The sequence below is a fragment of the Quercus suber genome, unplaced genomic scaffold (assembly GCF_002906115.3).
Source record: "Quercus suber isolate HL8 unplaced genomic scaffold, Cork oak 2.0 scaffold_666, whole genome shotgun sequence".
NCBI lineage: Eukaryota > Viridiplantae > Streptophyta > Magnoliopsida > Fagales > Fagaceae > Quercus > Quercus suber.
In genome coordinates this window covers 364,556-376,902 of record NW_027070107.1, presented here as the reverse complement: position 1 = coordinate 376,902, position 12,347 = coordinate 364,556, and the positions used below count along the sequence as shown (strand labels likewise).

At 35.0% G+C, this 12,347-nt stretch overlaps 2 protein-coding genes across 3 annotated transcripts; both read right to left on the bottom strand.

The window, feature by feature from the left end:
* Positions 1 to 1,181: 1,181 nt before the first annotated feature.
* On the bottom strand, positions 1,182 to 6,174 carry LOC112034601 (dolichol-phosphate mannosyltransferase subunit 1). Of its 2 annotated transcripts, XR_010625956.1 has the most exons (9): positions 5,872 to 6,174; positions 5,143 to 5,242; positions 5,010 to 5,043; positions 4,863 to 4,939; positions 4,379 to 4,404; positions 4,111 to 4,275; positions 3,909 to 4,023; positions 2,020 to 2,181; positions 1,182 to 1,451 (listed from the first exon to the last, which is right to left on the bottom strand). XR_010625956.1 is itself a non-coding variant. In XM_024067414.2 (8 exons), exons 1-8 carry the CDS (start codon positions 5,967 to 5,969, stop codon positions 2,077 to 2,079), a joined length of 720 nt encoding a protein of 239 aa, XP_023923182.1. In that variant the 5' UTR covers positions 5,970 to 6,174; the 3' UTR covers positions 1,867 to 2,076. The 2 variants fall into 2 exon arrangements, 1 of the variants encoding a protein (XP_023923182.1); XM_024067414.2 differs by lacking the exon at positions 1,182 to 1,451 and having other exon boundaries at positions 1,867 to 2,181.
* A 1,033-nt stretch (positions 6,175 to 7,207) lies between these two features.
* On the bottom strand, positions 7,208 to 9,030 carry LOC112034605 (probable glutathione S-transferase). The gene is made up of 2 exons (XM_024067417.2): positions 8,562 to 9,030; positions 7,208 to 7,796 (listed from the first exon to the last, which is right to left on the bottom strand). Exons 1-2 carry the CDS (start codon positions 8,979 to 8,981, stop codon positions 7,452 to 7,454), a joined length of 765 nt encoding a protein of 254 aa, XP_023923185.2. The 5' UTR covers positions 8,982 to 9,030; the 3' UTR covers positions 7,208 to 7,451.
* Between the last annotated feature and the right edge of the window lie 3,317 nt (positions 9,031 to 12,347).

The window sequence follows — 12,347 nt, the reverse complement described above, 5'->3', positions numbered from 1 at the left end:
TTTTGTGGGGTAGCCTTGCTTTGTTGAGTCTTGGGAAAAAGAACTTGGATTTTTATTTTATTTTTTTATAACAAAGAATCATATTATTAAATACACAATTAACCTGGTTTGACAATGCCCAAACAATTCCTGTCAAATATTACACCCTTATCATCCTGAACTAACAATATACTAATATCCATAAGGGATGCATCAAAAAAGACAAAATCCTATTGCAGCTTAGATCCTCTCCTAGCCAAAGCATCGGCACACATATTGACCTCCCCAAAGCAGTGTTTAGACTCTCCTGTGGAGGAGTCTTTATCTTTAAGTGTTAGTGATTACATATGGATTACTAATTCTTCACATGGATTTTTTCAAATAAATACTCTGCAAAACATATGTTATGTTGACTAATTTGCATGATCTGTCAAGGTTTCATATTTTGAAAAAGGTGAAAGAGACCCATATTTTTAAGGGAAAAATAATCCCAAAAAAAAAAAAAAAAAAATACTGTGGTTTAAGTCAGTTTGCAACTGAACTTCTATTTTATCAACTTTGTATTATTGACTCATGAAGTTTAATAATGTCCAAATTAACTCCATCTCAATTTTGTTAGCTATAATTGACTGAAATTTATTATATGTTGTGCATATATATGTTATATTTAAAAAGACTAAAGTGGTCATGTGCACAACACATGACCGTTTTCCGTTTTATTTAAGATCGATGGTCATTATGTGTGTGTATATAAACTTTACTGATGTAAAATAAATTTGTCAGGTTGCTATGGCACAAAAACTGAGTGCACAAGACTTTCTCAAGTGAAAATAAGTGATTCATCATATTAATAATGTAATAAATAAATTTCTTAATTATAGGTGTTTATCTTGTATTTAAAAGTTACATATCAAATTATGAGGTTTATGTAGTAAAATTTATGGGTATTTTCTTGGGAAAAAAAAGGTAGAAATTTGATAGTAATTTTAACATCACATTGAACTCATGTACTGAACTAGAATGAATTAGACCGAATGAACCGAATTGGACTCAATGTAAAGAAATGGACTAAATTGGACCGAAGTGAACCAAAATGGACCAAAATAAATTGAATTAGACCAAATGGACCAAATCATCAGCCAAATCACCATTTATCTTTTTATTGATTTGTTCCTCTAATTTCTTTGAAAATATTAAATATATTGATCGGTTGAAAGAACCAAAATTAAAACTAGCATATATGAGAGTATATAAGTAAGTTGTAATCCCATTTGAACCAGGAATTTTGAAAGGGAGGCAAAATAAAGTTTACATATTATAAACAACATCTAATCATCTTGTTCTTGGTTGACCCGGTTCTATATATCTCTAACCACCCTCCAGAGAGTTCAACATATCTAGTTTTCTGTAGACTTCACTATGAACTTTCGGCCTTTGTTGCACGTATTCATCATTGTCAACATTAAGCCTTGCTGCAGGATTCATTGTGAAAATTAGGCCTTGCTACACAAGAGGTTGAGATCACAAGTTCATATCCCAAACTATCAATTTGCTCAATTGATGTCCAAATTGAGAGTAAATTAGATGGAAATTATAATTTGTCATTACAACCAATGAGGGTAATTTCATAATTACATCCAATTTCCGTTTCATTTAAAGCCTAATTTAGATAGTAGGGGCACGTAGATACAATTATTTCAAATTGGAGTGTCAATTGAGCAAATGGATAATTTGGAGGGACATTGTAAAAGAGATGAAAGTTTAAGGTGGAAAAGTGTGATTTTTCCTCCCAAAAAAAAAAATTATCAACTTAATATGTGACCACATAATTGGAATTGCTCTAACTTGTATGTTAATAAAACAGAGCAAATTTAAGACACAAGCCAATGTGAGAATATTTGTTCTTAGACTCAAAATAAGATATTTTAATTGTCTGTATCGTTAAAGCCTATCAAAATTCATAAACAAAAGAGCCAATGTGAGAATGTTGGTTGTTAGACTAAATTGGGAATCTTAACTGTCTGTATCAAAAAACCTTACACGGCTTGTGAACAAAATGGAAAGAGATTATCACTGACTTCTCATTTCTGCTTAACTTTATGTTGAGACCAACAGATAAGCAAGGCCTTTTAGATATTCAACAATTTCAGATCCTCCAAGCTTTGAGCTTCCATATACTCGATCAACAAATGTAATTGGAACCTGTAAACAACCACAAGACTCAGATCAGGTGAAAGATCAATGAATTACGCAGAAAGTAATCTATATGAAGGAAATCCTTAGTACACATACAAATGTAAATATGTAATGGGAATAGATTCACATGAAGAGCATGCAATGCAATACACAATCATGAGTACTCAAACCGTACCGCTCTTAGGATAGAATCTGCACAACTAAATTATGTATAAAGTCCAAATATTATTTTTTAGTAAACATCTTCAAGTGCCCTGCATTTACAAGATAAACTACGCCAAAAACTAAGCACAGACAACAAAATATTCCAGGAATGTCCATAACATCATTTATTATTCTACAACATCTCCAAGTACAATATTATACAATAAACCACCCTAAGAAATATGGACTTTGGAAAATCCACTAAATGTCAGTAGGGAAAAAAAATTTGGACTCGGGCTCAACACAGTAACAAAAGGAAGAAATTGGCACTACTCAATCTTCCCTCTCCTTCTCTCACTTGATCTGGACTCAAATTGATTGGTGGCTACTGAGATTGGCATTGCTCAAAGCTCATCGGCACTCCTCCGTGCTCATTAACACTCCACTTCTCAACAATCACTTTTCATTTAAAGTTACCAGTGCCTTTGCATAGGCTAATGTCAAGGTTGTTAGGAAGGAAACCTCCCCTTTTGAGTTGAGTGATGGAGGAGGTTTTGTTAGCCTGTTGTTTTCTTTTTGCTTCTGTTTTTGGTTTTGGATGTATGCCAGCTGCTGGTAATTTTTTATTGCTCTACCCACACAACCCCCCCTTCTTTCCCCCCTTCTTTTTTCCCTAATATGCAGGGGAATAAGCTGGAGAAATTTGCTCCTTCTCTTTAGCCTAAATAACAGTATTGTCATATCCTATTACTCTACTCTGTTCTTTTGTTTTGTTTTGTTTTGTTTCAATCTCTTTTTCTTTTTCTTTTCACCTAACTAAACATAAAATATGCTTAAAATACATAAATATACCCAAAATATATATTAATTAATTGCATGTCATGTATTAATTTTTTAAGAAATATCTTGACACTGTATTCCATATCTTATCAGTTTTGTGTCCATGTTTCATAGGCTCCCAATGTTCCAAATCCCACCATACATAAGTACATTTAGAAAAAAATATATCAGATAGGCAAAACAAGAGCATCAAAACAACTATTTGGCTGCTAATTGTTTATTCTGATCTGGGATGAGGGAAGATAAATATAGAATAGTAATGCAAATAAGGCAATCAAAAATTTGAAAATTATGCCAGCATGTTGATTGCTATTACATGGATGCAAATGTATCTTATTAACTCAAGACAGGCATCATTAATGCATAGCCGCATTCAAGAAGCACAACATTACAGCTATAAAATTCAAACAGAAATACTAAGAAGCCAAACCATAATGGTAGGATGTTTATTTGCAAACTGTATTGAGCCTAGCTAACAAAAAGCTGCTATCAATTGTGGAGAAGTGCAAAGGCTGTGGAAGAGCCAATTTCTTTTACTAAGATTTTAAGCAAATGAGATATTGAGGATATCAGAATAGGATTTGTTCAGTAAATTTATTGTTTTCCACCAGAAGATGGAAAAGCAAAGAATTTTTTTTAATAAATATTCAAATTTTGCTTGTGGTTAGGATCAAGACCCACACAACAGCACATGCACAAAGTTCATCCATCTCCACCATAAACCATGATAAGACAATATAAAACTCTACCTCTTCAATATGGTAGCGTTTTCTAGAAGCTCGAACAATCATTTCCATTTGAAAGACATATCCCTTACTTACACAGGAACTAATGACATCTTCAAGAACTGATTTCCTATAAAGCCTTCAAATGATCCAAATAACGTCAGTTTCAAAATCATGTAAGTGTCAAATAATTGAATAGTTTAATTCTATAGATTAGTTTGTGTACCGGAAAGATCCTGTCAAGTCTGATACACCAGGCCACAGAAGTGTTTGAGCGAGAACATTGGCTCCCCTACTTGTTAGCTTGCGCATAAGATTCCATCCATGTACACCGCCACCTTTAACATAGCGGGTTCCAGTAACTATACTTGCACCAGTCTCCAACTGTTTCCTTGATAAACATATCAGAGTAAAAGAAGTCAGAAGGTTATCCAGAAAACCAGTACCTAAACTAATATAGGAAAGTATAAAAGAATCACTAGAATTACTCTTACCTGATGAAGCTTGGCAGGTACTTTGGCTGCATAACAAGAAGCAAATAGGTTAGAGAAAGAAATCTATAGCAATTAGCAAGTAGGAAACAATAATGTGATAAATGGGTACTAACAGCAGAGCAAGCAACAACTGAACTACAAATAGCCACAGACTCCATGCACATGCAAGAAGAAACCCCCAAGAAATCAATTGGGACATACTTACCAGGTCTAGAGGTCTCATGGATGTTTTAACCACCATAGGTGATCCTAATTTATACACATTTATTTTAGACAACCACATGAAAGAGATTCCAGATAGCTCAATGGAAAAGGAAACATCAAAGCATACTCTCTAAAATATAAAAATTAAAAACAAAACAAAACAAAACGATACAAGAAAACTAAAAAAATGTTGTGTTGCTTCCCTAGCTGCCAACATGCATACATCTAACTTCAACAACATTGCTCAAAATTATTATCCACATCCCACGGACCCACTTACATGGTGAGATAGATCAGCATCCATGATCACAACAAAATTTCCTGATGCATGCTTCAGGCCATGAACGTAAGCCGTTCCTGAAATTTGAATATGAATCAAAAGCCAGTTCCCTATAATCACTTCAAAAAATAAGTTACAAAGACCTACCTAACCCAAGCTTCCTAGGTCTAGCTCTCAAAAGCTGCATCATCAAAAAAGGGGAAGATTTCACTGTCATAAATAAACATAAACATTGACCCACAAAGAAATACATATCCAATTTCAAGTCTATGGTACTTACAATACGGTCTTCACCATACACCTGCTGTAACTGTTTTACAACTTCTTGAGTCCCATCAGGACTCCCATCATCCACAACAATTATTTCAAAATCCACATCCCTAAACCAAGCAGGAAATTGTATTAGAAGCTCATTCACAAACTATTATATACCGCCAACATAATCTCAAACACGATATAAACGCCAGAGCTCCTCAATCACAATTGAATATTAGCATTTGGTTACCCCCCCAACCCTTTGTACCAGCAGCATAAGCCTAAAAGGCCATACCCAGTACACAAAGCTCCCACTTCTGCACGGTTTGAGAGAGATTATTGATACAGCTAATAATCAGTCTATTGATCTCACTTGATAAAACTCTAAAATAGTCAGTATAGACTCACTCAATTACGTCAAAAGCTTATCAACCTCAGAAATAGTGGCAAATACCCTAACTTTAAACATCAATTCACATCGTTGATTTCATGAAATTCTAATAATTAATCGATTCGCACAATCTCTCATAAATTTTTTTGATTAAGGTTAAAATTCAATAATACCCATAAGCAAATAAGACAATGAAATTAAAGTTTTTCATAAAAACTAAGAAAACGAGAAATGATCATATGTTTGTACAGACCCAAGATGCAAAACTCGGAAATAACTAATAATACTTATGTATATACACACGCCATGACAAGACAACCTAAATCAGATCCAAAAATTAAGGAAAAGGAACGGTAGGGGTACCGTAGATGCTTGAAGACGAGGTATACGAGGAGAGCAATGTTGAGGCGTTCGTTGTAGGTAGGGACAATTATACTGTACTTGTTCTTGTTGATTTCCATTCTCTGTTTCTTTCTTTCTTTTCCAAAAACCCTATTCTACTCTATTGTTTGTGTCTGTATGAACTCGTAATTCAGCTCCGGTGAGAGGCAGCTGAATCAGATTCTCAATTTTTGACTTTACAAAGAAAGTTTGGCAGTTGGGACTCAGTGCAGTGTGTGCCAATAGAGCAAGATTGTAGAGACGAGTCAGAATCAGATAGCCGAGGTCCAGGGGGCTTTACCTTATAGACCTTTTGGGCTGAGCCCATATCACTTGCAAATGAGGTTCTGGCCTAGTATACTGCATTTTGCGCATTCTAGTATTTCACAGTTCACACTTTCATATTGCATTTTGCACTTTAGGTTTTTTTTTTTTTTTTTCCTCCCTCTCTATATCCCTCTATATTATATGAGGAAGCGGTATTCCAAATTTTATGACCAACTATTCCATTTCAATGAGATACTTCAGAAATCTCATAAACTGATAATGTGATGGATAGAATTTAAGATCTCTAAATTTATAACACGTCTTTCAAATTTATTGAGCCCACCACCTTGGTGTCCTGTATGGACTAATCCCTATAAGTTTTGAATGTCACACTTGCCCATCTTTAAACCTTATTAAGCTCTCTCTCTTTTCTTTTTAATTTATCAGAATATTATTAATCTCTTTTAACATCCACATAACACAATCTAATACTCTCTAACATGAAGTCTCTGCTTTTATATATATAGATTGATTACCATTTTATTCTCAATAAACAAAATGTCTAAAAGAAAATGAAATGGATTGGAAAACATACACGATAACCTTGAAATATTGCTTGGGTCTTGATGGCTGTAACATTTTTGGTTAGTTAAATCTTTCCTTTGGGATGGTTGTGCTGATAAAGCTGCACCACTAGGATCTTCAAAAGTGACGGATTCTGTTTTAACAATTGATTTTTTAACAGTTGACATGGGAAGAAATTTCTTTTTTTTTTCCTTCGTTTATTTTTGGGAGAGTGGATTTGGTTAATATTTTACGTAATTTTATTTGGAATCAAAATCATCTTCTACTGTGTCTCTTGTACATGATTGTTGAAATGTTTTTCATATTACATATCTTATTCCTTTGTTTCCTAATTTTTTGGACTAATGTAATGTATTAAATTGACAAATATACTTCTTCTTTTGATTGAATTTCATTTGTTCTATTTCTAAAACATCCAGGTTGGCCCCACATTTGCACATATAGTGAAATTTATGCATACTCCAAATAAAATAAAGTCATAGCATGATCTAACATTTACAGACCCAACAAAGTCTTCTTATTCATGATACAATGCATGCCCCTTTAAAGCTCAGCAGTCAGACTAAAGTGTCTTAACAAGTTCAACGGACCTAGATGAAACAAAGCCAAACTTACACAAAACAAAATGTAATCAACGCTATTTAGTATTTACAATTTTACACAACCATTTGACCATGCTGACACTTCTAGATTTGAGCCTAACCATTACTCTACTCCAAGCCATCCCTTTTCCTTGACTGTCCAACAAACTCATAAACCTTCTTCTGGTCAGGAAGAGACTTGGCCACCGTCTCCTTCTGCAGACACCTCTTAGCCCATGCAATAATCTTGGGACACTCTGCCTCTATGTTGATATTGCCAAAGATCTCATAAACAATGAACCAACTGTAGAAGGGGATAAGAGAAAGGTCCACAAACCCAAATGTTTCACCCCCATAGTAGGGCTTGTCACCAAGCTCCCCCTCCATTATCTTGAAGGTTTCAATGAATTCCTTCTTGCCTGCCTCCAGCTCTTCTCCTTTTGTGGTCAATACCTTCCTTGAAAGATAATAAATCTGCATTTTCCACAGATTATATAAAAGGATGAAAAATTACAGTAATGAATTTCAAATCAATATAGAAGAATATTTCTTTAAACCTTTAGAAAAAAGTATTCTATGAGATGAACTCACATAGTCATATGCCCTCTTTCTCATAGCATGATGATTTTTCTTTACTATAATGCCAATACATCAATGTATTTCCTTTTATTGTATGCAGAAGGAATTCAAATCTAAGTCCATTATTTGATTACCAAAAACTTTACCAATTAAACTAATTGGCACCTACACATAGTAGATGATTGTGTGTGTGACATAGCAGCATACTATAGAACTCTCCTAAAAAAATAGAATCACATACTACTGACAAATGCTAAGAGTAGGCAGGAAGAATGTTAAAAAAAAAACTACATAAATTCAACATGTTAATGAAAAGCAAACAAAAACCATCATTTTTCATTACCCCCACACCCATTCATCTTTCTTCTTTGGCATAGGACATATTAGTAATCATAAAGGGGTTTAACTTATTTCCCGACTACACTCTGCTCTGATATCTTGGATCTACTAGGATTAGAAACAAAAACTTCAAGTAGAATCAGAATTGCAGGGGCAGATATAACAGTAGAGACTGAATATTAGTTAACTCTAATAGAATCTAAACATCACACAAATAAATACATAATAGCTAGCTTCTAAAATAAATTCTAGCAAACCTAACGAGTCAAACATATATAATAAACCAAACCAAAAATATTTTGCATAAATGATAAAACATACCTTGTTATCAACAAAATCAGCCCAGAACCTAGCATGAGCTCTCTGGTAAGGATGAGAGGGCAGCAAAGGAGACTTATCCTTCCAGACCTCATCTATGTACTGAACAATGATGAGTGACTCACACACCGGTTTCCCGTTGTGGATGAGAACTGGGATCTTCTTGTGAATGGGGTTCATCTCTAAAAGCAGAGGGCTCTTTAATGAACTTTTGTTCCACAACTCCTCCTTGCACTCATACTTGATACCCTTCTCGGCCAGTGCAATCCTGACCCTCATCCCAAACAAGCTGGCCCAGAAATCCAGCAGAATCACCTCGTCCGCCATTGTTACAGAACTACTCAAGGTATTGAAGCAAATGAAATTAAGAGAAAATGCAAAAAACACTTCGAAGAGACTAAATGATTTATAGTCAATAGACATAGGCGGCAGGTATGACTACAGAGATAGAGGTAAAGTTGATGAGCTATGACAATAGATTTTTTTTTTTTTTTTTTTTTTTTAAATTGAGACAATTGAAAGAAACAGACTCAACCAACTTCTTAAACTTACCCATTCCCTAAAGATGACTAAAAGTTCTAAAAGAAGAAAATGAGGAGTAAAATCAAGGAAATTTGGGGTCGCTAGAAAAAGAAGACTTACAGAAGTATAGCGATTCTCTTCAGGAAGAGTGCAAGTTGAACTAGACTTAAGTCATACGCATCAATGGTTGTAAGCGCGAAAGTGATGAAACCAGGCGGTTCAAACAGGTACTTATACTCCCCCTTAGGTTCCCCAAATGTAACCGCTTGTTCATAAAAGCAAGAGATCATACCGTTGAAAGTGGGAAACGTGGTGCCGCCAAAATTTAATGTGGACACCCATTAAGTCTTGAAATGCTAAAAACGCGCATCGGGCAGTCAAAAAGCCGCCAGCATTAACAAGAACCGAAGTAGGGTGACTCGTCTAGAGGGCCCGCAGGTATCAAAACCCTCCTCCCCGTCCGAGGGAACGTGCAGCAGGGTTTTGAGGGGCTATTGTGGGGCCCGTGGGCCTGATAGCCTCGGCCTATCGGATAGCATGCCCAAGGCCCATGCCGAGGAACACTGACTATTCAAGGCTAAATTGGGGAAAGCTTCTTTTCCCAATCCACGCCGAGAACTTCCTCATCCTCGGCCTAACAAGGGTGATTTTCGGGAAAGACCAGACCCAAAGTAAGCTGTCACCCTCGCATTTAATGCATTCACCTAACCCCCCTGGCCGCATTAATGGGGATATAACCCCTTAGCAGGGCAACGTTGATCAGAGTGAACCACTCGAGTACTGATAAGGCCTCTGATGGAACGGACGGCCAGAAGAGAAGCAAATGAATGATCAACAGATGGAATAAGGAGATAGGAAGATGAAGACTATATAAGGAAAGCAAATAAAGTAAAAGAGGGGGGGGAAAAAAGAGAAGCAAAAGGCCTCCTCGGCCCATGGCCGAGGAGCATCCTCCCAGTTGTAAAGAAACTCTAAGTATCTTTTTATAAATGAGAGTTGATGCTTGATGAACGACGGCCAGCGCCTAAACCTTTAACCCACTCTCTATAAATTTATTGTTTGGGCTTGTTGGGCTGAAAACTCATTCATACTCAGGGTCAATCCAAACTGAGTCCCTACAAAAAGCATTCTATGAGATGAACTCATATAATCATATGACCTCTTTCTCATAGCATGCTGATTATTCTTTACCATAATGCCAATCACACCAATGGATTTCCTTTTATTGTATGTAGAAGGAATTCAAACCTAAGTCCATTATTTGATTACCAAAATTTGATGAGTTAAACTAATTGGTACCTACACATAGTAGATAATTGTGTGTGATATAGCAACAAACTATAGAACTCTCCTAAAAAAATAATGTCACATAGTATTGGACTTTCTTGAAAATATAACATGACAAATGCTAAGAGTAGGCAGAAAGAATGTTAAAAAAAAAACTACATAAATTCTTTGGCATAGGACATATTAGTAATCATAAAGGTGTTATAACTTATTTCCCAACTACACTCTGCTCTGATCTCTTGGATCTACTAGGATTAGAAACAAAAACTTCAAGTAGAATCAGAATTGCAGGAGCAGATATAACAGTAGAGACTGAATATTAGTTAACTCCAATAGAATCTAAACATCACACAAATAAATACATAATAGCTAGCTTCTAAAATAAAATCTAGCAAACCTAACTAGTCAAACATATTTAATAAACCAAACCAAAAATATTTTGCATGATTGATAAAACGTACCTTGTTATAAACAAAATCAGCCCAGAACCTGGCATGAGCTCTCTGGTAAGGATGAGAGAGCAGCAAAGGAGACTTATCCTTCCAGACCTCATCTATGTACTGAACAATGATGAGTGACTCACACACCGGTTTCCCGTTGTGGATGAGAACTGGGATCTTCTTGTGAATGGGGTTCATCTCTAAAAGCAGGGGGCTCTATAATGAACTTTTGTTCCACAACTCCTCCTTGCACTCATACTTGATACCCTTCTCGGCCAGTGCAATCTTGACCCTCATCCCAAACAAGCTGGCCCAGAAATCCAGCAGAATCACCTCGTCCGCCATTGTTACGTACAGAACTACTCAAGGTATTGAAGCAAATGAAATTAAGAGAAAATGCAAAAAACACTTCGAAGAGACCTTAAATGATTTATAGTCATGGGCAGCAAGTATGACTATAGAGATAGAGGTAAAGTTGACGAGCTATGATCAATAAAACAATTAATTTAGCTATTTGGTTATAGCTTATTTATAAGGTGTTTATCAATAGAGATTAGTTTATTTTAAAAAATAAAAAGTTAGAAGTTAGATTTTTCTTTTTCTTTTTTTTATAAATTGAGAATATTGAAAGAAACGCACTCTCGTGGAGCATTGTTGACTTTTCTTTTCTTGATTGTTGACTGTGTTCCAAGAAAATTCATAAAATTAATAAATTAAATTTTTTTTATTAAGATGCTGTGGCTTTTAAAAATAAAAAATAAATAAAAACTATTCCACGTCATATAAATAACTTAAAATTTTAAATTTTAAAAAATAAAATAAAATAATGCAATTTTTTTTCTGAAACAACTTATCCGCTGAGCCCATGTCACTTGCAAATGGGGTTGGGCTGGCCGAGTATATTGCATTTTGCACCTTCTAGTATTACACATTTTTATATTGCATTTTGCACCTTTTTTTTTTCTTTTTCTTTTTTCTTTTTTTTTATCCCTCTCTAACTCCCTCTATAATATATGAGAAAGTGGTGTCTCAAATTTTTTGACCAACTGTTCCACTTCATGCTTGTGAGATACTTCGGAAATTTTATAAACTGATAATGTGATGGATGGAATTTAAAATTTCTAGATTTATAACACGTTTTTTAAGTTCACTGAGCCCACCACCCTGATATCCCGGTATGGACTAATCCCTATAAGCTTTGAATGTCACACTTGCCCATCTTTAAACCTTATTAAGCTCTCTCTCTTTTCTTTTTAATTTATCAAAATATTATTAATCTCTTTTAGCATCCACTTTTCTATACATCCAGAAAATAATCCTATAGCTTAATTGAAAGTAGAGCTCGACATGCCTCACTTCAATTATTTTGTAGAATGATTCAAGTTTTTTATTAAAGAAGAAAGACTATGTCACTGATGGCATGAGAGATAACTCATGGTCAGTTCATAAGCTTTACCTTCTAGTGAAGCAAGAAGCTCCCAATGTCTTGTTTTTAATGGAAACAAGACTCACTGAGGAATCCCAAGGGTATTGGAACTGC